This window comes from Candida dubliniensis, chromosome 3 (assembly GCF_000026945.1).
Source record: "Candida dubliniensis CD36 chromosome 3, complete sequence".
Classification (NCBI taxonomy): domain Eukaryota; kingdom Fungi; phylum Ascomycota; class Pichiomycetes; order Serinales; family Debaryomycetaceae; genus Candida; species Candida dubliniensis.
Window position 1 is genome coordinate 449,925 of NC_012862.1, and position 26,214 is coordinate 476,138.

At 33.5% G+C, this 26,214-nt stretch overlaps 6 protein-coding genes and 3 pseudogenes across 6 annotated transcripts, besides 9 other annotated features; 1 reads left to right on the forward strand and 8 right to left on the reverse strand. All coding sequences in view use genetic code 12, as the record gives it.

The window, feature by feature from the left end:
- Positions 1 to 3,607: part of a repeat region (RB2 region) that runs on past the window's edge.
- Positions 1 to 10,464: part of a repeat region (core RPS block consists of a single partial RPS unit of 1530bp; orientation=anti-sense) that runs on past the window's edge.
- CD36_81870 lies at positions 226 to 1,313 on the reverse strand (annotated as a pseudogene).
- Positions 226 to 1,313: a sequence feature (apparent pseudogene; in-frame stop codon and no splice consensii;~appears to be (imperfectly) repeated on other side of MRS - see Cd36_81940).
- Positions 3,608 to 5,142: a tandem repeat (RPS (RePeat Sequence) domain; single, partial RPS unit).
- Positions 5,143 to 10,464: a repeat region (HOK region).
- CD36_81880 lies at positions 6,735 to 7,246 on the forward strand (annotated as a pseudogene).
- Positions 6,735 to 7,246: a sequence feature (appears to be a rearranged, partial and inactivated isocitrate dehydrogenase pseudogene;~Similar to S. pombe IDH1).
- A 2,715-nt stretch (positions 10,465 to 13,179) lies between the features above and the next one.
- Positions 13,180 to 18,491: a mobile genetic element.
- Positions 13,504 to 14,604, reverse strand: CD36_81890 (retrotransposon tca3 polyprotein, putative; the record flags this gene model as incomplete). Its single annotated transcript, XM_002419084.1, has 1 exon — positions 13,504 to 14,604. One exon carries the CDS (start codon positions 14,602 to 14,604, stop codon positions 13,504 to 13,506), a length of 1,101 nt encoding a protein of 366 aa, XP_002419129.1.
- On the reverse strand, positions 14,792 to 16,204 carry CD36_81900 (retrotransposon tca3 polyprotein, putative; the record flags this gene model as incomplete). Its single annotated transcript, XM_002419085.1, has 1 exon — positions 14,792 to 16,204. The coding sequence occupies one exon, from the start codon at positions 16,202 to 16,204 to the stop codon at positions 14,792 to 14,794; it is 1,413 nt and encodes a 470-aa protein (XP_002419130.1).
- On the reverse strand, positions 17,117 to 17,752 carry CD36_81910 (retrotransposon tca3 polyprotein, putative; the record flags this gene model as incomplete). Its single annotated transcript, XM_002419086.1, has 1 exon — positions 17,117 to 17,752. The coding sequence occupies one exon, from the start codon at positions 17,750 to 17,752 to the stop codon at positions 17,117 to 17,119; it is 636 nt and encodes a 211-aa protein (XP_002419131.1).
- CD36_81920 (retrotransposon tca3 polyprotein, putative) lies at positions 17,864 to 18,238 on the reverse strand (the record flags this gene model as incomplete). The annotated part of the gene is made up of 1 exon (XM_002419087.1): positions 17,864 to 18,238. The coding sequence occupies one exon, from the start codon at positions 18,236 to 18,238 to the stop codon at positions 17,864 to 17,866; it is 375 nt and encodes a 124-aa protein (XP_002419132.1).
- Positions 18,174 to 18,632, reverse strand: CD36_81930 (retrotransposon tca3 polyprotein, putative; the record flags this gene model as incomplete). The annotated part of the gene is made up of 1 exon (XM_002419088.1): positions 18,174 to 18,632. One exon carries the CDS (start codon positions 18,630 to 18,632, stop codon positions 18,174 to 18,176), a length of 459 nt encoding a protein of 152 aa, XP_002419133.1.
- A 1,982-nt stretch (positions 18,633 to 20,614) lies between these two features.
- Positions 20,615 to 21,160, reverse strand: CD36_81940 (annotated as a pseudogene).
- Positions 20,615 to 21,160: a sequence feature (appears to be (imperfectly) repeated on other side of the MRS - Cd36_81870;~truncated pseudogene: consists of only C-terminal third of CDS (aa336-516)).
- A 1-nt stretch (position 21,161) lies between these two features.
- Positions 21,162 to 21,664: a mobile genetic element.
- Positions 21,665 to 22,198: 534 nt separating this feature from the next.
- POX1 (fatty-acyl coenzyme A oxidase, putative) lies at positions 22,199 to 24,328 on the reverse strand (the record flags this gene model as incomplete). Its single annotated transcript, XM_002419089.1, has 1 exon — positions 22,199 to 24,328. The coding sequence occupies one exon, from the start codon at positions 24,326 to 24,328 to the stop codon at positions 22,199 to 22,201; it is 2,130 nt and encodes a 709-aa protein (XP_002419134.1).
- Between the last annotated feature and the right edge of the window lie 1,886 nt (positions 24,329 to 26,214).

Genomic DNA, 26,214 nt, shown 5'->3' on the forward strand with positions numbered 1-26,214 from the left:
AGACAGCAAACAACTACCTCTTGCTATACAATAATTCACCACAAAAGATGTCCATTCGTATTCTTGTATGTGCATATTCACAGATATTGGTGATGATAATAAAGCATTCATTAGTTTGTCTCATGCCCGTTATTTGACAACTGGAGTAGTCAATCATGTTTGTTTAGTGAAGTAAATAATGTAATAATATTAGTCATTAATCTCTTCATTATAAAACAGTCACTTCTATGATATACTCGACAACACAGCCAAAGTAGAAGTAAACAATTCATTACCAGTTAACTCATCACTCTCAGTATTCCCTAAAAATTGAGATGGCTCTCTATTCCCACTTCCAATTCCCTGTTCAGTAATAAAAACCTTGCGAAAAGATACAAGTAAAAGGTCATCTATTCTAGTAATTTTGGTTCCACTCTGTTTTCTCATATATAGTTCATTCAAGTGCGTTTGCAATGGTTGAAATACACTTAGCACGTAAAACCTGATATAATTATTATAATATCTCCATGCGTTCAATATCAAAGTTTGTAAAGATACTTCCGATGGCTCGGCAGTTTGTAAGTTGTGACTCAATACTGTCATCAATTTCTCAAACAAATTTGATAACTGTCTGTAATCAAAGTCATCCACCTTACCACGGCCCAAACTTGATACACTTGATCTTGTTTTCAGTCTAAAACTTTTATCGTGATCTAATGGTGCTCTTTCATTGGGCTGGTGTAAACAAAAGCTCTCTTTTACAAAATTTGCAATCTCTTCCACATTTGCATTCAATATTGGACGCATGCTTACCTTTCGACCAGAATCGGATGCGGAAAAGGATGGGGTGAATAGTGGTTTCAAGTAATGATAAAGGTTCGAATATATCTTACTATCTTTTTCGTGATCTAATTCACTTTCATATATGCCCAATCCAACTTCTGTTTGATGATACGACTGTCTTGATTTTTGGAAATCTTCAATTTCTGGGCAGTCTTCAACCTATTGCCACTCTTGCTTGATTCAGATGGAGACGCAGATTCTCGAAGTGTCTTTGGGGAGCTATCATCATCGCTTGGAGAATGATAAATTGAAATGTTAGATGATGACTTATTTTTAGTGAATAGCCTGGATAAAGCATTGCTTGTTTTAGTGGTTGAGTTAGTTAAGTTTGACGAAAACGAGGTGTTCGTATTTAATTTTCTCAAGGTGTTGAAATCGACATTAGCAATTTGTGAACGTGAAGGAGCACCATGTGTTTTTGTGGATGATGAAGCATTCGACTATTTAAATATCGATGAACTCGGTGATTCTTGATTAGGAACTTCAGACATTGTGTAATACTACACAAGTTTCACGATTTTAAGAATGTTTGAATAAAGTAGTGTGGTGGCTGCCGAGCCTTGTTTGCTCCTTATAAATGATTCAAATTATGGAAATCTAACAAAGATTCACGCAAGGGATAGCTGAATTAGTAGTGGTACATGCTTATAATGAAAGGGTGCCAACAAAAAGCTCATCTTCAAAGTTGAACTCAAGTTTTGACGAGTCTCTTTTCTATTTGGCTGTTATACGCGAAACCAGTTGTCGTGGATGACACAATACCATTGTCAGTACTTTCAACACGGTTCTTATTTAAAGTGCATATCCATTCAAAACTGTGCAAGAATGAAGCTTTACAATGAGTGTATTAATACACTTTGGAGTAATAAGATTTATATGTCTTCATTGTGTATTCCCGTCCATGTTAACCGTCTAAAGTTACAGTTGTTTGATTGCTCAAGTTTTTTCTACTTGAAACTTCCCCTATACGTTTAGCTGAGGAGAAAGAGTGCCAATGAATGTGTAGGAATACCCACCTATGTCATAGCTACGATCAGTCTTTATGAGCTACTGAAGTGTTGAGTGTAAATGTACAAATTAATGTACCTCCAAACATTATTGAATTCAAGGCAATTTCGAGAATTTCTGAGTTGTGTATATTTCTCAAATTCCCTCGTCAAAGTGATAAACCGTCACTCCTATTTTATGTAGAATAAGCTTATTTATGTACAACATTCCCTAGTTGGCGTGTATCTTTCTCAATAGTAGTAGTTATGTTAAGAGTTTTCGTGTTTACTCAGGTGAGATATTCGTGACGTAGATTACACAAAAATAATTTGTATGTCGCGTTTTTCTTGATAATCACCAATGGTGTTTTGTAAAATTGTATCTTGTACGATCAATGAAGAATACACCAGAAGTTAGACAATTTGAGCTATAAGTCTTAATCAAAGTTATCTGGTGTGTGTCCAGTAATATCAGAAGCTATTGGAGATACTTGGCTAAGTAAAATAAGTGTAGAGTCTGGCTATCTTGGTGACTAGTTTGGATTAATTATTTGCAACTACCAATTTTGTGTCACATATTTTTAATTCTACATTTTTTTATATTTTGCAAAAATATTGAACCAAACTTTACTTCAAACTTTCTACAATAGTTGAATTTCTAACTCGTTGTGTCTATTTCCTCTATAACACCTCCTAAAAAGAACCATTCAACTGTTTGGCTATTAAATAACATTACCATCAATATTTTGAGTCCACAAAGGTTCATTTTGATGCTCAAATATGGCCATCAAATACTAGTCCACGTGAGATAGTCATACAATTTGAGTCATTGTCACAAGATGATTACGAGTCATCCATGCCTAAATGGTTAAAACACTACTAATGTTATGCACTACCTGTGGCCATCACACGATGAATACGTGTACTCTTCATTTCCAATTACGTGTTTGTTTACATTTTCTCTTCCTCTTATGACACGCACAGAAATGTATCAACACGACAAACATTCATCCCTTTTGACCCACCACATTTCTTTTCCAAATAGTTCAAACTACTGAAACCAACAAAATGGTAGTATTTCACTTTCTTATAATTTTTAATAGCTAACACTGCTAAACAATTTCAGGCAATCTGTGTGTATATAATTACCAAGTGACTGACATACTCAGAAGTACTAACTGTTTTCAGATATAAAGTACCAGTAAGTTCTTTCCAAATGAATTAGAATAGTTTATTCTACCGAAATATTTTGGTCATTTCCGGATTAGAAACTATTACCACATACCTTACATCCAAGGAGGTTCCCATTTATTGGACATTCATATAAATCAGCATAATGAAAACCACTGACACACATAGCACTCCCATTGAGAGACAACACCTTCGAGATGATCCACATATAGAAAGAAATCAACTTGGTTTATTTCCACCTAGATACACACACTAAAAACTCCTGAAACATTTAGGATATTTTCCTATTAATGACAATTTCAAGTTAATTCACACACAAGAAACTACTCACTACTTTCAGGAACCAATTGCTAGTACTTTATTTCTAGTTAGAACTCTTCAAGGTATTTCAATGGGTCCAATAATTTGGAGATGTGGCATATATATTGGTTTAATGCGATATCATTATGGCTACAGGATGGCATTTTTTATACATACTTCTATTCAAACTCATTACAGTTAAATTTAAAACTCATGCTGGATATCACAGAATCATAAATAGACAACTTAATCGTTAAATTGAACCAATTTCACAACATGTAAATTATGTAAACACACCTGTTCATTCCCTTATAAAAACGGCCTTTTTTATTGTAGCATCTCTAATAATTCGCCTACCTCAGTCACTGTTTGTGTGCATAATAGAGATTTGTCTTGGCTTCAAAATGGTGTTGGTTTGGTCGTTGTAGCGCATCTATTGGTCGAGCAGTAGTCAAAACTAAAATCGGTGTGTTTCTTAACTATGGCCAAAACGGCCTTTTTTGTCCCACAGCTTTCATCTAAATAGGTTTTCAAACAGTATCTAACGGCTTTGGTACTCACATTTTGTGGTTCCAAATCGGCACTAGCCTTACCATTTACTCGTCTATACTCGATCTTCTGTCAACAATAAACCACTATTTTGACCCTTAACTATGGCCAAAACGGCCTTTTTTGTCCCCCAGTATGCAGTTGGATACCGTTTCTAACAGTTCTCATGGGGTTCGTAGTCAGAACACGTGGCTACAAATCGGCACTAGTTTGACTTTTGTAGCGCTTCTATTCGTCGCATTGTTTTGACTGGACATAACTGCAATTTCCTTAACTATGGCAAAAACGGCCTTTTTTGTTCTACAGGTCCTGTTTAAAGACCTTTTTCAATGGCTATCTCGGTGTTAGTAGTTACATCCTGTGGCTACAAATCGGCACCAGTTTGATCTTTGTAGCGCAGAAACTGGTAATTTGGTGGCTCGCGGATCAAAATGGTTTTTTCTTAACTATGGCGAAAACGGCCTTTTTTGCTCTACAGGTCCTGTTTCAACACCTTTTTTAACGGTTCTTTCAGTGATAGATAGTTACATCCTGTGGCTACAAATCGGCACTAGTTTCACCTTTGTAGCATCAATACTCGTTGATCCATTCTTCGCCAACCAAAACACGGAGATGGACCACCAAAATATTTTCTTTAATAACTCCTCCAATTCTCAGCCGATTTAAACCAAAGTTATACCCAATAATCTAGATTGATGTCGGTTCAGATCGGCCCTAGTCTGGTCTTTGAAGACGTCCTTGTTCACCAGTAATCGCTGTTTTTCCAAAATGCCCTGCGCACGACTTTTCTGGCCATCTCGCACTTTTTGCCCTCCAACAATGAAAACACCATTGATCAAATCAATACTCTCGGTTCCAAACTCCATAACCTTCCTCTACAAATCGGCACCAGAGCCCCCAAATTCTGACTTCAATTCGTTGATCTACAGAAGGGGGGTGCTCTTAACTATGGCAAAAACGGCCTTTTTTGTCCCAGAGAACATGCCACAACTGATCTTTGGATCGGTTATGACGGCTTTAACAATGTTCATGTTTGGCTACAAATCGGCACCCATTGGGCAGTTTTACTGCTCCAACTGGTTGTACCATTACAAACGGAGTTTACGAGCATGCTCTTAACTATGGGCAAAACGGCCTTTTTGCTCATACAGCTCCCAACTAAATGCCGCTACTAAACATACTCTCGGTTTCAACAACCACAACTGTAGCCTACAAATCGGCACCTGATTGGCTCTTGTAGCACCCCTCTACCGCCCACACTTCAATTTCCATCCTTAACTATTGCGGAAATGATTTTGTGGTGTTTTTTTTTTGGTGGTCAATACCCTAGGATTTGGGAAATATCAATGTTTCTTGAATACTGGGTGTGGTATACTTGATTTATTGTGTTTCAATTGATTTTATGATACTTCTAGACTCTGCCTATCATGTGATAGTAATAACATTATGTAGAGATGAAAACTGATTATTTTAATGATATCTGTAATATTAACTATGGGGAGGTGGTAAGTTGGTAGCATATTTGTTAAAATCGGTGGTGAAATATTTCAATCTGCAATATCTCACTCAATTTTTTATCGATCGTTTTCAATCTGAGATTGAGACTTGATTGATAATTAGGCTAGAAAATGGGAGGTCTGGGTGTGCATGGGAGGACTATTGAGTGTGTTATTGTGTCCTCTCTGTTGCGTCTCATTCTTCCTAAGTCACGGAGTTAACATGCAAGTATATGCAGAAAATGCAGGATTTTGTATGGAAAAAGTCACGTGACCAGGCCGGAGTTAAGAAAGTCGTGTGCCCGTGCTCAAAATACATACAAATTTTAGGCAAATTCGGACATAAACATGCAAGTTTCATGCAAGGTTCGGAACTAATTTCTCCCATGCATAATGGTTTTTACTAGGATTTTTTTGGGTATTTTTCTGGCGTCTATTATTTTTTCTCAAGCCTAATTTCTTAGAATCTTTTCTTACAACCAATTTCTTACAACCTTTTCTTACAACTTTTTTTTTACAACCAACTTTATCAATCTCATTAGTACACAACAAGTTATATTGAAACACCTCAACTAGCACAACATAAATCATTCAATCAATTGTTTATTCAAGTTTAGATCCCTATGAGAATGTATTAATAGTCCCATTGACGCCATGAGTTGTAAATTGTTGTGATAGCGGTTAGTGGTTTCCAGTTTTCTGTGGCCGGATATCAGACTTAGCTACTTCAATTAAGAGAATGAATAGGATGATAGTGAATTAATAGTGTTTGAGAGTTAGAGAGATACTTAGTCAATGGCGTCAAGTAATTATTGGTCATTTGTTGTTGTATTGCTTTTAAAGAAGTCCCCATTATTTTAGACGCTGGTCGGTAAATCTACCTAATAGCCATATTTCAATGAAATTAATAAATGTACAATGGAAATGTACTTAGGATTAATGAATTTAACAGAACTAGCCACTTTTGGTATTGGTGTCATAGTCATCTACCGGGTTTAGTTTATCAGTTGTTCCAGATTATTGTCTTTCTGAAAATAGGTTTAATTATTTTAATGAGTGAAGCTGGATAGTACTAATGGTTAAACGGATTTTATTTACTTATTGATAGGGATGTTTATGATGCACACCTAGGAATCATTAAATGAATAAAGATTGATTTAATTCTCATTATTAGAAGTCCAGGATTATGAGTGAAACTATAACAAGTTCTTGCTATTGGTTGTCTCAAAGCAGTAATTGATATCCTCAACAAGTATTTTATTAGTAATCGGTTTTTTGACTTTTGGGATCTATGGTTTGTTGAGTAGTTGCCATATTTGGAACATCATGATTGATATCTTGAAATCACTTTAATTATTTTATTAGAGATTGAAATTTGCCAAATCATTGATTAAAAAAGGAATTCGATATTTAAGTTTCATTAGTTTTTGTTAAAAACATGCCAGGTGTTAGGAGCATTTACGATGATATTGATTCTTCCTAAAATAGTGAATATACTGAAGGTGAATATAATGTGTTGGGTCATCAATCATGACGAGATGTTGTTGGATCCTTGAAGGCTTTGACAAGAATTAAGTCTGAAAGCGTTGTCATATTTGCTTTTGGTTTTGCTTTAAGGAACAACAGAAAATTGGTTACTGGTATCCAAAAAGCTAACATCATGAAATTAATTTGTTAAGTCAAGCTGTTAGAGATGTTGGTCAAGATTACACAGGTATTGGAGTAAGTGATTTGATTGTCGATAATATTTTTATACAAGCTTTTGCCAAACCACTACAAGTCGATGTTGTAGTCACCCCCACCTTGCATGGTCGTGACTTATCCAGCATTAGTGATGCATTAATAGATGGTTCAGGTTTGGTTCCAGGTGCTAACTTTGGTAGAGAATATGCTGTTTTTGAACTAGGTTGTTGTCACCTTGGTTTAGATATTAATGGTAAGAACTCAGAATTGACTTAGTGGTAATTCCCAGTTCATGGTTCAATTTATTTAATTAGTTGTGAGCTACAGAATAATAATACGACACTGCATACAAGGAAGTTTGAATTAGTCATTTTATTGGATTTTAATGCGTTTCTAAATAGGATATGCTGTGGTCAATATCATTTGGAACTTCCATGATTACAATCTAATGTCCCACTTCATAATGATATTGTGTTGTTGTGCTGCTCCTATTGAGGAAACGTCGAGACATGAACAGAAGCTTTGTGGGGAATTACTTACCACTCAGGTAAGTTTCATATCCTCACCCTTGTTCATCAAAAATTAATTTGATTAGTTGTTAATACATCAACTAAAGTATTGATGCGAATGGTTGTTCTCATCACAGAATTTCATTAAGGGCAAGTGAAGTGAATTCAACTAGTATTAACTTATTACTAGCGTGTAAGATTGATAAGGTTATACTATACACATGTTGACTTGGTTATTGTTATGTTGAGTAATATGGTTATTGTTATGTTGAGCCGATGAAGGAAAAGCCAACCAATTATTATATGCTATTGATGTGTTAGAATTAATCCTGCTTAACGATTAAACTCAATGTGTGTTGGGAAGAGACAAGTTGGATTATAAGCATACGTGGAAGACCGCTTTAGAGAGTCATCACTAAAAGTCGATTGCTGTTTGGTTACATAGAATTCAACATTTACTACTACAATATAAATTCATAGTTGTTGGTAGAATGAAGTATGGTTTGTCAGACTAAGATCAATCATATTCTACTAATAATGCAGGAAACACTTATCATCTTACCCACTGAGCAAAGTCAAGGGAGTTGGGTTTTAACTGTTATTATACTTCTTTGGTAGAGTTTGTATAGAGAGCATAAATATAGGACCCATGGTTTGCCACGTACAAAGGAAAAAAAAGACAAAAAAATTTTCTCAAACATAAAAATAACTCTTACACTTCGTTAACTCTACTTTCTTCTGAACTACATCATCAATTAATCAAAATGGTATACACATTTGAAGATACATAAACTGGTATTGATAAAATATATTTCATCCTGGTGTTGTGTATCAACAGTCAAGTGAAAATTGGGTATTCCAGATCCAACAATTATAGATGGCATTAGTGGAGATAGACGATGGGCAGTTTGTTTTGATTATGAACTATACCCTCTGCTAATGCTCAAAAAAGAAGTACTCATCAATTTTTCATTGGATATTAATGAAGATGATATATCCCGTTTGTTCATCAAGCTGTCCTGAATACTGTGAAAGATCTTGTGGAGATGTATGGGAATACTCGTCTAAGAAGTTCTAGAAAAGCCACAAGATTATTACAACATTTAAGAATTGTCCATTCATAAACTTTTAGATGCATGGCTTCTATCGGGGATGCCTTTGTTAATTATGATACAATTTGTGATGAATTTGATTTCCCCAAGACTCCTTGTGTATGGTTGAATTTTAATGAAGAGAACACTTAATTTCAATGAAAACTGGTTTACAATAGGAAGGCCAATAGGTTTGTCATATTGAGTGTCTATGGGATAAGAATCATTGTTATTGGGAGTTTAAACGAAGATATGGCACGTAGTGTTGAAAGTGTTAGTGCTAATGGGGTAAATATTCTACTGGCTATCATTTTCTCAACTGGGTACATTTTATTATTTATTGTTTCCTTTTGCCAGATCAATTAACAAGGTTTCAGTAAAGTGTTCAGGAGCATATGGATAATTAATGATCTTATATTTAGTTTGATCAAGAGTCATTTGTGTATTTGGTGTTACTTCATGCTTGGGATTTAGTTCGTATTGGAAACACTATAAAATACTAATTGATATTTTAACAACAAGAAAGGGATTATGAGCAAAATATTGAAAAATGAAACAGTTTATTGGGAAATAAGGATATACTAAGTTGTTTTATAAAAGTATTATGGGTGTTGGACAAGTGGCTGCATTAATTTTTATTTTATTGTGGTAAAGTTTTAGAGACTCCCCTAAGTGTCCATAAATTAAGCAATACCAACAATCAGATTTTAATAGGGGATTCATCAGATGCGTCTACATCAGGGCATGCCAGTACTAATAGACTATCAATATGGATATTTGTGTTGTTTTTTTACAAATAGAGTGCTTGAAGACAATGGAAAGAAATGAGAAGTAGGTTACAAGACTACCAATATCACTTCAAACAAATTCTCTGACAAGAAATGAACCATCGGAAAAGAGGGATAACAACGACAATCGGATTCTGATTCTAACAATGATAGGAAAAGTATAAAGATGGTTAAACAAGACGACAATAACAAATCGTATGACTCAAATTTCATTGCTGATTAGAACATTACTGACATTATTCATATTGTGGAGGGTGTTAGTGTCTTTGTTTGAAGTTAATGTCTACTACTTGCTAGTAGTCAATTGAGACAATTAACATGTGTTTGCCACTTTTGCTTCATTTGTGTTTAGCAGAAACTATATCTTTATTTTCTCAGTTCATAAACAATAGCCACTAGGATGAATCATTGCTGCTCTTCCCTTCTCAAGACAACTCTGCTTTATATCGAGAGGGTGCTGCTTGTCTTTTTCTCATTTCTTATTGTCTACACTATGTTTGTACTATCAGCTTGGTAACCAACCACATTGATATTAATACATCTAGCTAAAGTATTACACAGCAGGAGAAATTATGAATGTGATTATAATAAAGCTTGTTTTTTTATGGTTCAAATGTACTTTCGTTATATTGATCAAAAATTCTGTTATTATTTGATGTCTAAGTATCTGCAGGTTTCGAACGAAATCCTCATCTTTGCATACATCTATGTCCTCAAAATACAATCGGCTATAATTCACCCAGTATTTGAGTTATGTTGAAACCAATGGTATTATTGAAATCAGCGAGTCATTCTCCATCATTTAATGTCATCAAAAAAATTTGGTTAGATTTTTACCTATATATGGATCATACCCGGCAGACCTGATGTAATTTTTTTTTTTTGCAAAGCACTGCTTTTACTATGCATTTCTGGAAAATCAAATTTGCTATAACTCACCCAATATTTGTGCTACGTTGAAAATAATGACACCATTGAAATCAGGAGCTCATTTTCCATTAGTTAATGTCATAAAACATTAGGGTCAAATTTTTGATTTTGGTGGGAATTTTTTTTTGGTGGGTTTTACCTTCATTCTTGGTTTCTGAAAAAATTTCAAAAATTTTTCAAAATCTCAAACTTGCTGACTTAAGAGTTCCAAAAAAACAAATTTTGCTATAACTCATCCAATATTTGTGCTACAGTGGAACGAATAGTACCGTTGAAGTCAGAATTTCGTTCTCCATCATTTGATATCATAAAAAGCTATGGTCAAATTTTCACCTACATAAAGTCTACCCGGCTAGACTGATGTAATTTATTTTTTTGATGGATTCTGCTTTTACTATGCATTTCTGGAAAATCAAATTTGCTATAACTCACCCAATATTTGTGCTACGTTGAAAATAATGGCACCATTGAAATCAGGAGCTCATTTTCCATTAGTTAATGTCATAAAACATTAGGGTCAAATTTTTGATTTTGGTGGGAATTTTTTTTTGGTGGGTTTTACCTTCATTCTTGGTTTCTGAAAAAATTTCAAAAATTTTTCAAAATTTCAAACTTGCTGACTTAAGAGTTCCAAAAAACTAAATTTTGCTATAACTCATCCAATATTTGTGCTACAGCGGAAAGAATAGTACCGTTGAAGTCAGAATTTCATTCTCGATCATTTGATGTCATAAAACATTAGGGTCAGATTTTCATCTACATAAAGTCTACCCGGCTAGACTGATGTAATTTATTTTTTTGATGGATTCTGTCTTTACTATGTGTTTTTGGAAAATCAAATTTGCTATAACTTGCTCAATATTTGTGCTACGTTGAAAATAATGGCACCATTGAAATCAGGAGCTCATTTTCTACTATTTAATGTAATAAAACAATATGGTCAAGTTTCGTCAGATTTTAGCCTGTATAAACCCTACCCGGCTAGACTCTTTGTTGAAAAAAAGAATTGGAAATAAGGGAATGAAGTTTTCTGATGGTTTAGAATTAAATTTACCCGACTGGGGAGAAATTTCTCATAAAATACTGTTTTCGCAGCCATTATATTATAAAAAATAAATCTACAAGTGTATTAATTCACATAATAGTACATTGCCATTTGCAAACCTGATCTAATATTAAAAGAGACATAAATGCATTTGTTTAATGGATATTTTTTTAATAATTTTTATGGTTTCTTGTATTACTTTGCAACCTAATAACTAGAGATATAATATATTCAACATATGGTAAATGCAACTAACAATTGCAACACTTCAAGATTGATGTTTTCTACATGCCTACAATCAAACAGGAGTCATATGGCTTAAATTTTTGTTTAAGTATTCAGCGTTAAAGAATTGGATCAACCTACTATTGTATCAATTAGTGGAAGAATCAGATACATCTGCAAATAAATGAATAACAAAACTATTTTTAGTCTATCCATGTGAAAGAAAGAAGAGGTGTTTTCAATGAACTATACATATATATATACGCATCTTTAATATTTGGCATAGTATTTGTGTGTAATCTCTCAATGATTTAATGCCAATGGGATGTGGACGTCTTAATTCTCTTTCCCATCGGAATATGCAGCATCTACTCATCGATCTTTAACTGTATATTATTCTCTGTAGCGGATCTTCTGTTGCCACTGTAATACACACTTCTATCACACCAAAAGTCTGATTTGTATAATTGATATTATTAAAAAATTGCATATAGCAAGGCGATAATTTGCTTGTGCAATTAATAATTATGATTCAATTACATTTACCTTTATATCAATTTGCAATGACAATTATTGTTGTAATTGTATTAATTAGAATGAATTTATGACACCAAACTTGATAATTCTATTTTATACAAACGTAAATATTGGTTGGTTAATTAGAATTGCAGTTTAAGATTCTTTCTTATTTGTAATCTAATGTTAGCGGGGAACATACAATGAATAAAATTTAACATGGATTACACAGTAAATGGGTTTTCGGATAATGATAAAAATGATGATTCAAATGAAAAATTTCTTACCGTTAATGTTTCATTGATAAAAACTGTAAATAATAATGAAAGATGTAATATATCATTGGGGAGTTTTTTAGGTGATCACAAACGCTATGCATTAATATCATCCTCTTTAGGATTTAAGCTTCGTGGGAACTAAAAATGTATGTTTTTGATTTGATTAAAATGAATGATATAGACTTAGATTGGCGTTTATTGACATGTTTTTTTTGCTTTTGTGGGGATATCTTATGTGGATTTAATGAATAATCAATCTATTTCTTTCAATATCAAAAATTATAATGCTATTTGTTATCATGAAACCAATAAGAAGAAACTGTATCAATAGGTTATTAGTTAATACACATACACATACATACACATATCATTATTTGAATATTAAGAACAAATAAATAAATGGTGTGTAATTATAATTATGTTTGTTTTTCATAATAATTTTCAACCAAAAAAAAAAAAATGAAGCAATAGACAAGAAAAAAATTTTAACCACCAAAGCAAATCATGATTTGAGTTACCACCACAATTGATTAAAACAGTTTAATAAAAGAAGAACTAGAAAGCTGTACATATGTGAATCATTAACTACGTCTTCTTCCCAAATAGCACCATTCATAACATCGTATCTCCTATCCCCCAGAATATCGTATCCTGTACATAATATACAAGTAATATATATCAAGACCTTTTAAGCTAACAAACAAGATTTTATAATCAGCTTTTGAAGACCAATTTGATACAGCAGCAACTCAATAATTGTTTTTAATCTTTGAAGTTCCTTCTTATATCCTTTTTGGCACGTGACTGTGTCGTGTTTTGATATATAGAAAGATAATCTATTAATAGATGAAAGATGTATCTAAATGATAAAAAAAGTATTGATTGATTCTAAAAAGAAAGCCAATATAAAAAAATATAAAATGTAGAGAAAGTGTAAAGGTTTATATAGTAGATATTGAGTTGATAACAGCACAACCAATTCTTAACACGTATAATTGATAATGTTGGGATATTTAACACATTTTAAGAATGTGTGAAATATGACGAAAATATGCAGGATCGTCATCTACCCTTTCCTCCAATGATTAGCAAAATTATTGCAGATTTGAATCAAGACAGCTGGATATATCGAGTAATCTTCTTTGTCTATGTAAATGTTGAACTGACAAACAATTTAATTGATGATCTCTTTCCGATCGAATTTTGTCTAACAATTTTTGTTGTACCCGATCATATTCTTTATTAAAAGAACTAAAAACTTGTATTGGATCGTTGTCTGCTGAATATGCTAACTTCAACTGGTCTTGATTATAGATTCCCTTTTCTCTTCCAGTGATGTCTCTCAATTTATATGCACCTTTACCTAATACTTCTTGAACTTGGTATGGGCCATCAAAATTTGATTCATATTTACGTGCTTTAGCTCTAATTCTGTATACCCATTGTCCTTTTGTAAAAGGTGCTGGAATTCCATATGGTTCCTTTAACATATTTTGAACTGCATTTCTTCGTGTTTTCAAATTTGTGTGTACCTTGCGAGCTCTCTTTATTGCTTCCAATTCGTAAATTCTTAAATGTACAAGATCTCTGCCATATTCCTGTTCTTCCCTTGAAATTTGTTGTTCTCTGCCCTCTTCTTGTTGTTCATTATTTGGGTTGTCTTCATGTTCTTCTGTAGATGGGACCTCTGGGGGCAATTCTCTTTGCAAATTCTCAATTAAATCTTTTTGTAATTGATTTAAGTTATGGTGTGGTTCAATTCCAAATGCTAGATAAAGTGGAGTGTAGTTGAAAATTGTAGGAGTAGCATTATAAATTCTTAAAGCGTTATATAATTTAAAATCCCAGTCTTGCATGGTATCATTAGTTAATGCTTTCAATATTTTTTTCAATAAATGATTCACCTTCTCCACTCTGCCGTTCCCTCTTGGATGGTGAGCAGAAGTGGTGTGGTGTTGTATATTATTCTGTTCACATAAGACAGCTAATGCTTCTGATGAAAATTCTTTACCTTGATCTGTAACTAATTCTGTGGGTGCTGACATGATCAGGATGATTGATTGTAAAAGACTGATTGCATTATCTGCATCTTTGTGCAATGTTGGCACTGCAATAGTTAAACCAGTGACGTATTCCACGGCTACTAATATGTACCTGTGTTGGACTGTATTGAAGTATGGTCCAGAGTAGTCCATTCCCCATCTGCTAAATGCCTTGAGTGGTTCAAGTGGTCGGTATGGCCTGATGGCCTCACGAATTGAAGTGTTTAGTTGGCAATAGTGGCACTTATTCGTAATGTTTGTAGCAATTAATAGATGATCAGGGTGCCAATATGCAAGTGTGCATAAGTAGTCGGTTACTCTTGTTGATGGGTGGTGTTTGTCATGAATTTGTTTGACAAATATCGTTATATTCCAGTCTTGGGAGGTATTTTAAAAGTTGATTATTAATGATGACATGTAACTCATCATTTATTAATTTAAACAGCTGAAGAGGTAACTCCTCATTGTTGTCTTCCAATTCTTCTTGTTGTTGTTGTTGTTGTTGTTGTTGTTGTTGTTGTTCTAGTGAGTTTTGAATTTTGTGAACCTGTGACTCATTAAGATTTTCTAATTCAATAGTTTCTAATCTTGGTACCAATGGTTGTTTTAAGTTTCTTTTGACTGAAAATGTTTTCTTTAATATTTTGCCTTCATCTACCAATTCCTTAATATTTTGAGTTTGATATCTTGTAATGATATCGGCCACGAAATTTTCCTCCCCTCTTAGGTAATAGACTTTTGGAGAAAAGGAACCAATTAAGTCTAAGAATCTAGCAACTCTGGGTGGTGGAGTAGTTTTCTTATCTAAGAATGATGCTAAACTTTGATGATCTGTATAAATCTCTACTGTATTGCTGCAGTGATATCTAAATTTTTCCAATATAACAATAATTGCCAAAAGTTCCTTTTCCATAGCAGCATATCTACTTTGTGTTTCTGTTAATTTATGTGATGAAAATGCAATTGGGACAAGGACTTCTTTATCGTTTCTAAAGGTTGGTTGACACAAATAGCCTCCTACTACCATGTGACTAGCATCAGTAAAAATGATGGTTGGTAGATTGGGATTATATAGTTGAAGTGTGGGCAAGCCAATAATGGCGGGTTTCAATGCCTTGTAGCCATCAATGGATGCCTGGGTGTGTTCAATCTTTATGTTTTTCCCATTATTGTTCTTTAACATCTCATTTAATGGATTCGTGAATTTTGCTATTTCTGGGATGAATATTCTGAAATGGTTGCTGAAATTCACGAATGCTCTGATTTGTGTGGTGGTAGTGGGCAATTCCCAATTTTGTATTGCTTGAATTTTTGAGATATGTGGTGATATTTTATTCGCCTGAATGGTGTAACCTAAGAAATTAATTTTTGTTGTTAATAATTGCATTTTGTTATAATTCATTTGGAGCTGGTGCTCATTGAGTTTCTCCATAATCGTCCTAAGTAATGACACATGTTCATGCAAATTTTTAGTATGAATAAGGATATCATCCATAGATATAAATATATGTGGAATCCCTTCTAGGATTTGTCTGACAAAGTTAGTAAATATTGTTGTGGAATTGATTGCTCCACACGGTAACGTTGTGAAACAATAATTCCCCTCGGATGTTGAGATTCCGAAATATTTGATACTATCCTTAAGTATAGCTACCTGATAAAATGCATTTTTTTTCAAGTCAAGGACGCTGAAATAACTGGAGTCTGATAACGTTGATAAAAGATCTTTTGTATGTGTTGGATAATTATACATTCGTACTGTGACCTTATTGAGACGTCTTAAATCAACTGCTATTTTTGTGGAAGATTGATTAGCACTGGTTTTTCTGATTGGAAATATTGGATGTAACCAAGCATCAATTGGAGCTGGTACCAAAACGCCTGCTTCTAATTTTTCATGGATGAAATCTTTGATAAAAGCTTGTTCTTCTTGATTGCATTTATATGGTTTTGAATAAATTTGCGTGTGGTCGGTGAGTTGAATTTTATATTGAAAGTCTCTTGGTGGTGGTGGTGGTGGACGCAACTTGGTCTCGACTAATTTCGGGTATTTTGTTGCGAATTCGGTTTTCAATTTTTTTTTTCTAATTTGCTCCAAAGATTTTTCACTTTGCAATTCAAGTGAATGAATATGATATCTTTGGTTGTTGATCAGGATGAATTCCCCCTTCGTTATTTAAATGGTAATTCCAACTTTGTAAAGTGGGACGACCGATAATAATTTTGTTTAATTCATCCATAATATAAAATTCTAAAAATACGCCAAAAAAATTTTGACTATAACAACAAATTCAATTGTGTGTGATAAGTTAGATGCCGTTCTTGCTGTTATATTGCAATTTTTCGTAACTTCGTGACACTAAAAAAAAAGACCATTCTCTTCCAACCATGGGAGGATTTCTTTACCAACGAAATTTGCTTCTGCACAACTATCCAAAAGTATTCTAGGTGCTTTGTTTTTCCCGTTGGATGTAATGTCAGTGACATTTACTTCATATAATTGAAGATCATTGATCTGAAAATCAAATTCGTCATCTTCTTGTTCATCTAAAGATTCTTCAGGTACGGGTTGTTCAAAATGGTTATCATTTTCATCTTCTTCAAGTAAATCTACTTGGTATAGTTGTGATTTGACAGTATCATCATCATTAACAATTTGTCCTAACTATGTTTCAGGGTCAATTGATAATTCATAAATCTTCTGTGATCTTTTACCCTTATTCCAAACATATCCTCTTCTTTTATATGGTCGATAAGGTGGTTTGCCTTTTTGTTGATTATTGTGAAAAGGATTATGTCCTCTAGGGTTATATTTGATGGAGGAGTTTGAAGTGTTTTGATAATAAATCTGATCATTTCTATATGGAGGTTTATCAAATCTTGGTTTGTCGAATGGCTTCGGATAAAATGTTTTCAATTTATAATTCAGATTTCGATTATATGATGATTGTTGGTTGTTGTTCCTGTCATACGATTGTGGGTTGTTGTTATAAGCTGATGGAATGACATTAATAGCATCAATATTCAGTGAAGAGGCTGGTGGCTGGAAAATCGCCAGCCCAACCATTAAGTCGAGATCGGTCCAAAATTTGGACTCTGGTTTTGACAACCAGTCTGCCTCGAATATCTTCTCGGGGAAATATTTATGTAAATGTGAGAAAACGTGTGCTCGAACGGAGACAAAACCGTTGTTGTATTGTTTCAATTGCCTATAACTTTCCTTGTATGGCGTCAATAAAATCCCCGACTGTCTGACCTGGAATGGGGATAATTTTAAACAACTCAACTTGTGCATTTGCATTACCTACTTCCAATTGAGACCCCCTTGACAAATGCGATCAAGATGTCGATGTAACTATATTCTTGGCCATTGGCTGGACTTTTCTTGGCGTCCTCCATGTAACCAATGTATCTACCCTGCAAATATGGTTCCAATATCATCGGGTAGAGATGATATGGAGCGAGTGATAATTGCATATACGATTGAAGTCACATAAGTTTTTTGGATCTTTTCAGGATCCTTTGGGTTGTGGATGACTAGATCTGGTCGGAAGTTTGGTGGTTTTCCAACTGGGCCACCAATAATGTTTACCTCATGTAAGGTAATAAAAGGTAAATACCCCTTGATCAATCGGGAAATTTCTGGATCTAAATTTGGGATTAATGCTAGATCCTGCGCCAATGTATTTCCAATGTTGGGTTGTTGGGATCTGAATCTCTGGTCAGAACCCGTGGTTGTAGTTTGATATGGATCCCGAGGGGTATTGATTACTTTCTCGTTGGGCATTCAATTTTTCACCGATACGATTGATTTCTTCTTCAAGTTTCTTTACCGTCTCATCTCTTTGCAAAATAAAATCTTCATCCTGATGTAACTCTTGTTTTTCTTTTTCCATCGACTCTTCCACTTTTTGCGAGTCTTCTTCTTCTTTCAAGACCGTCTTTTCGACACTACGTAATTCTTCTTGATCTTTTAAAACGAAATCTTCAACCTTGTGCAATTCTTCTTTTTCTTCACCAACGACTGCTTTGATATCCTTCTTTAACTCTTTTTTATGTTCTTTTATCTTTTTTTTTTTTTTGATCGTTTTTGATCTTTTTTCTATTTTTTCATGCCTTATATCATACTTCTTTATAACTTGTTTTATACTCTTATGTCTTTTTTTATATTTGTTTTGCATTTTTGCATATTTTTTATTTTGTTTTTGCGTTTTTGCATCTTTTTTTGTTCATTTTCATTTGACAGTTTGACAATATAGCATCTTTTATAAATTATTAAGCAATACCTTGGTAATATATATTGATTCAATAGTGAATGTAAAAATAGGTTTTAATTATAATAGCAGCTTCAGCAGGGAACTTCAATTTTTAGGGAGGTTTGTATTTAATATTGATTGGACAGTCAGTTTTAATTTCTTCTTGACGTGAATTTATGACTGGGGAAAAGTAATATATTAATTTTCAAATCTACTTCAGGAGTCTTATAATATAACAAATCTATTATGCATTTTGTTTTTGATTTTTTATATTTGATTATTTTTTTGATTTTGATTTGCATTTTATATTTGTATTTGTGTTTTTAACCGCACATTGTGCTCCAATAAAAATTCAAGTAACAGTGGGAAGAGCCTTGGTTATTCATTTACTTTCTGAATGGACATGGATTTGGTAACACGCTTTAGGAGTCTTTTAATTTATAACAACAACTTGATTATGAGGTTTTTTATGCTTTTTTTTTTTGTTTTTGTTTCATTTTTTTATTATTTATTTGGTTTCTTTTCCTCATAATGGTGCTCCAATAAATATCCAAACGTTAGCTTCACCTTGCATGCTTTGGATCTGCCATGAATGGATGTAGTTTCAATAGCGGTTCCAGGAGACTTGTTTAATATGACAATACTTCTATTATGTGTTTTTTTTTTAGTATTCTTTTCATTTTAATTTATATTTTTATATTATTGATTTGTTTCTTTTCCACATAATGATGCTCCAATAACAATCCAAACAGCAGCAGTGAATAGCGCCATGGTTATCCATATTGTTACCTGATGATGTTGATTTTATTAACCGCTTGAGGAGTCTTATTTTATATAACAATAACCCTATTATGCGTTCTTTTTTTGTATTTTTTTAATCTATTATTTATATTTTTATATTTTTGATTTGTATTTTTAATCGCATAATGATGCTCCAACAAGCTTCCATATAAGAGATAAGATTCCTGGTTCCTTGAATGAATGAAATGGATTTTGAAAGTTGATTTTAAATGAAAAGAAGAAAAAAAAAAGTGGTGGAAAGTTGCAAAAAAAAACTGGCGCCAAAAGGAGTTTATATAGTTTTATAAATTTTGTCGCAAATATAAAGAATTATTTAGTGTAGCAAATCAAAGTTGGTTGCAAAACCTTTCTGTGTAAAGTTGAAAATAACTAGCAGCGGCAAATTTCAAGTAAGGTAAAATACAATTAATAAGCCTATTTGTATTCATTAGAACAGTATTTGAAGCAGATTACAATGCTTTTCTTGTTTAGAAAGCACAATAAAACAAAATGAACTGATCATACAAGATTTAGAAAAGTGAAGTTTAGCAGTAGTAGTAATAGTCAGAACTATGACAGGTATCTAGTGATTCTATAACACTAGAGTCATGTCGTCTGAATAGAAACAATGAGCCCTTGAACATTTCAGACCGGCTGTTGAACTAACATGGTCATATGAACAACACTTATTCTCTTTAGTGTATAAATTACCGCCAAAGCTGCAATGAATTTCATATCACCCACAAATAAGACATACAAAAATATGTATGTCTTTTAACGTATGGTGTATTGCAATATCATTCACAATTTAGTTTGAAGAATCCAAGGAAGGCCAAAGGTATCTGCAACCATTTGAAACAAACAAGCATCTGTCCATAGATGTGGAAGATACTGTACTGACAAAACAGCAATCAACTACCTCTTGCTATACAATAATTCACCACAAAAGATGTCCATTCTTATTCTTGTAAGTGCATATTTCCAAATACTGGTGATGATAATAAAGCATTCATTAGTTTGTCTCATGCCCGTTATTTGACAACTGGAGTAGTCAATCATGTTTGTTTAGTGAAGTAAATAATGTAATAATATTAGTCATTAATCTCTTCATTATAAAACAGTCACTTCTATGATATACTCGACAACACAGCCAAAGTAGAAGTAAACAATTCATTACCAGTTAACTCATCACTCTCAGTATTCCCTAAAAATTGAGATGGCTCTCTATTCCCACTTCCAATTCCCTGTTCAGTAATAAAAACCTTGCGAAAAGATACAAGTAAAAGGTCATCTATTCTAGTAATTTTGGTTCCACTCTGTTTTCTCATATATAGTTCATTCAAGTGCGTTTGCAATGGTTGAAATACACTTAGCACATAAAACCTGATATAATTATTATAATATCTCCATGCGTTCAATATCAAAGTTTGTAAAGATATTTCCAATGGTTCGGCAGTTTGCAAGTTGTGACTCAATACTGTCATCAATTTTTCCAACAAATCTGATAACTGTCTGTAATCAAAGTCGTCCATCTTACCACGGCCCAAACTTGATACACTTGATCTTGTTTTCAGTCTAAAACTTTTATCGTAATCTAATGATGCTCTTTCATTGGGCTGGTGTAAACAAAAGCTCTCTTTTACAAAACTTGCAATTTCTTCCACACTTGCATTCTGTAAATGTATATCCGTCTCAGCGGAAACAGTCGTGATTATAGTTTAAGAAGTAGCAGTAAGTCATTACCAATAGTAGTAGTAGTAGGTAACTATAGTAGAGTACAACATTAGAACGATAGTAATAAAGTGATGGAAAAGTGTTGTATAGACTATTAACTTGATAGTATATACTGATTATATTAATTCAGTAGTTGGTTGATTAGTTGCTTAAGTTGAGCAAGTAAATCTAGTTTTAGTAGTTAGTGGTTAGTCTCTAAAGGGAATTCCACAGTATTTATAATCCCCTTCCTCTTTCTAACACACTCTTCAATGATGAGCTATCCTGGGCCTTTAAGGTGAAGTACCCGAGGATATTAGTAAGTATCTTTCTGTACAATCTATTTTCTCGCCTAATAATATTATATTAATAATTCATCTTATTCCGTTTTAACCCTTTAGTTCATATTCGTCTTTAACCGTGAATATATATGTCTTTGTGCTTGCATTACATTTATCACAACATTTTTTTTTGTGGTGAATACCCTAGGATTTGGGAAATATTAATGTTTCTTGAATACTGGGTGTGGTATACTTGTTTTTTTGTTTTTCTATTGATCTTATGATACTTCTGGACTCTACCCATCATGTGGAAGTAATAACATTATGTAGGGATGAAAACTGATTATTTTAATGATATCTGTAATATTAACTATGGAGAGGTGGCAAGTTGGTAGCATATTCGTTAAAATCGGTGGTGAAATATTTCAATCTGCAATATCTCACTCAATTTTTCAATGATTGTTTTCAATCTGAGATTGAGACTTGATTGATAATTAGGCTAGAAAATGGGTAAATTACATAGTTCGTTACTTTCTTCAAAACAATTATATCAATTTTTTTTATTTTGTACATTTTTCATTAACTTACATAACATTATAAACAGATGAAAAAATATATGTATATATAGTAAAACCATCATATAGTAAGATATTTCAATAATCAACTCTTATCAAAAGAGTACAATTAATATGCCCGAGTTTATTTCTTTCATTCAATTTATTTGGATAAAATTTCAGCAGTTTCATCAGTCTTTTCAAATCTTTCTCTGGCTTCCAAAGATGGTCTGTTCAACATAGCTTCTAAAGCAGCAGAGTATGGAGCTTTAGTCTTTGATGGTGGGTTTTGGGCCTTGACCAAGTCAAAGTAATTTTCATAGATATCACCATCATATCTACCAATAGCAGAGTTGACAATCATATCGGATTGTTGGAAGGAATCAGTGTAAGCAACAACGTTTGGTCTAACTTCAGCACATAATTTTGGAATTTGAACAGAAGCCAAGTCAGTGATGGCTTTAGTAGAAGCAACATTGAAAGTTAAGAAAACACCAGCAAACTTGTCCAAAACAACAGTAGCACCGTATAATTTAGCAATGGTGAGCAAATATGGAACCAAATCTTTTTGGTCGAATTCGTTAACTCTTCTAACGTATTCAGTCAACAGGTAATGGTGAGCTTTCAATTTAGAAAGTTGAACCAACTCAGCACCAACGAAATCCAAAGATTCCTTTCTGACAGTAGTTGCAGCTTCTTGGGCTAATCTGATGATAGCAACTTCAATGGCCTTGATAACCTTGTTGACATCATCCAAGTCAGCAACACTATCCAACACAACCTTCGAACTGTTGGAACCAGTGTATTCTTTTAATTGATTCAAGAAAGCAGTAGAGCCTCTAACTTTCTTGCCTTTATCCTCAAGATTGATAACTTCTCTGACAATTGGTTTACCAACACTCATACCCAAGACATTGTTGTCACCTTCCCAAGTACATTGGACAACCCAGTCATTGTAAGCTTTACCGAAACCATTGTATGACGAGTAACCGTGACCACCACAAGCTTGTCTACATTGGTCAATAGCTTCAGCTGCCAACCAAGTAGCAGTAGATTTCAATGAACCTGAATCAACAAACAAGGATTTCATGTCATCAATAGATTTGAAAATGGCACGTTGATCTCCTTTGGCGACAGCTTGATCCAATTCTTCCAAAGTGGTTTCAATAGTATGTTCAATTTTAAGGGCACCAGCAGAAATAACATAAGCAGCAGCCAAGTATGGGAATAATCTCTTTTGGTGTAATGGGTAATCTATTAATTGAGTTTCCAAAGCATTTGGATCATTTTGGTCAACATTGTCACCTTTGAATTGTCTTCTACCAATAGCATATCTCAAGGCAATGGTGGACATTCTTGCTAACATTCTATAGGAGTCCAAAACCATCATAACTCTACCACCTAATAAAGCAGAATACGACAATTGTTCTAATGGAGGCAAGACAACTTCACCGTCAGCAGAAACTTTACAGAACTTTTGCAACATAAAGAATCTTGGGATTCTGACATTGGAGAATTGAATCCAACCATTGTCAATACCGTCTCTACCCATCTTGGCACCAATATCACCAACAGTGACACCTGGCATAAGGTCGTGGTTGGAGTCTCTCAATGGGACAACAAAAGTTTTGACACCATAATCTTCACCATCAACAATTAATCTGGCATAAACAGAACAATGAGTAGCAGAGTGGGCAGCACCACCAATCCACCATTTGGTGGCACCAACGTGTGGAGTATTAATAACAAATTCATCATTTTCTTTGTCAAAAGTAGCAGTGGTTTCTAAACCAGCAACATTGGAACCGTGGGCCAATTCAGTCATACCAAAACAACCGTAAATACCTTTGATATTAGAAGTTTCCTTATCAAAAGCCCAGTATTTTAATTGTTCAGCAGTACCGTTACCTCTAATACAAGAAAGGAATAAACCCAAGTTAACACCAATTCTGGTACCGACTTGTGGGTCGAAAACACCAACCAATGATAATCGCTTGTTGAATGTGTCAATAGAGTCAGTTTCTCTGTATCTAGCTAATCTGTTGATTTTCACAGCGGTTAATTCTCTTTGTTGGTCTTTGGTTAAGTCGTAGTAAGAACCATCAGTGAATAAGACAGGGTCTCTTTCCATTTGTTGGGCCAAACCTTTGAACAATTCAGATCTCTCTTTAGAACCTTCCAAAAAGTAGTTCATCTTTTCAGGGTTAAATTTGGAGTTGGCTCTTTCAGTTTGGATTGAGCTTCTTGGGTCTGGACCTTGTGCCAAACTGACATTTTTCTTTGTGAAAGACATTATTCCGTTTTCTTAATATGTAATATGTGAAATGTTAATGAACGAAATAAATAGATATGAATCAAAATTGATTTATCAAATAAAATGAATATATATTAAGAAAAAAAAAAAAGGAAAGAAAAAACCAAATAAGAGTTGGAAATTTAGCAAAGTGGGAAAAATGGTGTTGATTTTATATATTTATTTTATCACAAGAAGAGGTTCTTGAACAATTAGAACAGTAAAAAAAAAAAAAAAAAAAAAAAGAAAAGAATTAGGCAGAGATAAAATTCACAAGTTGATAATTCGCGGGGGAATAATCAATTTAGAGAGTGAAAGAAAAAGAAAAAGAAAAAGAAAAGCCTTTTGCTCCACAAACAAATTTCACACAACAACACCGAAAACATATTGTATTCAATCAATGTATATGTTTCTTCCATCAATGGTAGTGAAGCTAGTCTTTTTTTTTTATATATAATTGTATGATCATTACTTCATAGTTTCACTAGCCGACAGTGTTCTTGATTCTTGCATTTAAGGTTAATTTCTACGCCAGTTTAAGTCACCTATGAACGCAATCTTATTTTATGCTCGGTTAATCATTAAAAAAAATTACACCGAAGATAATTTGACAAACAAATGGCACTATATTTTTTTTTACCACTCTTGTAGTAACTCCGCTAACAGTTGGAATTATCTCCATTAAACAGAAAAAGTGTGGGGGAAAAACTGCGATAAAATTCTCCCATTCCGCAAAGAGAAAGAAAGAGAAAAATAAAAATAAAAATTAGAATAACAAAATCCGTTGTTATGAAATTTACTACCGAGGAGCTCAAGTTCACATGCAACCGAGGTCCAATTTATACACGTGACATCAAACATCTTTCAAAATTTGATAATATACAAAGTTGAAAAACTATTTTTTTTACCTTAATTTGAACTCCGTAAAATAAAGTTAATGTTACTGTAGTTTTACTCTGGTTCTCTATGATCTTTGGTAGAAATATCATTATCAAAACACTGATAAAACACTAATTTTAGTGCCGATTTCGAGGATAAAGAAAGGGTGAGAAGGAGAAAGGGATAAACTGAATCCTTGTCCCCTCAATAGCCACGTTGAAACAATACAAGAACAATAAATAAAAGTTCATAATCGATTGACTACTATAGTGTTGTGTTTTCTAACATCCCATCAGCAATATTTGTGGCCTGATTCAGGAAAAGAAAATCTTGATTATTATCCGTTGCCACCCCTGAAAAATATTTTTCACTTCAAAGTGAGAGTTGTTAGTAGTTACCGGTATTGTATGATCTTTGATAACTGCCAGATAGCGCGAATGTACATTTTACGTTTAAGAACCCCCACAAAATAATTTTTGGTGATGAGAAAGAGATCAAAAACTCTTTTAAAATAAATCAGCTGTTTATTTTTGATAGCAATAATATTACTAAGATGAATTTTGCAACCGTCAATGTTAGAAACGGTACATATTTAGATTTGCAATACGTAGGAGTTGGATGACCTCATTAGTTTCCATAGTTTGTTTTCCAATTTGCATATGAATTTTTCGTTTTTATGGAACTGGTAGTGGCGAATTGATCAAACTAACAAGACTGAGGAAAAAAAAGTAGGGTGTAATCTCTGTCAATACAACCTTCATCATTAACAATATGTAAAAATGACCACCAATGGTAGAACAGGATCAATAGCTACAATTGTCTAAACCGGAAGAATAACTCCTTTATTTGACTTATACGATTGATTTCACTTTTAAGTTCAGTAGTGCTCCTGTGGCACGCCGAATATCCAAGTAACTTTGTGGTTCTTGTTCCCTGTTTTTTATTTTTTTTTTTTTTTGCAGCTATTTACGAACATGTCTAGCCGATTCCATATCATCGAGATCACC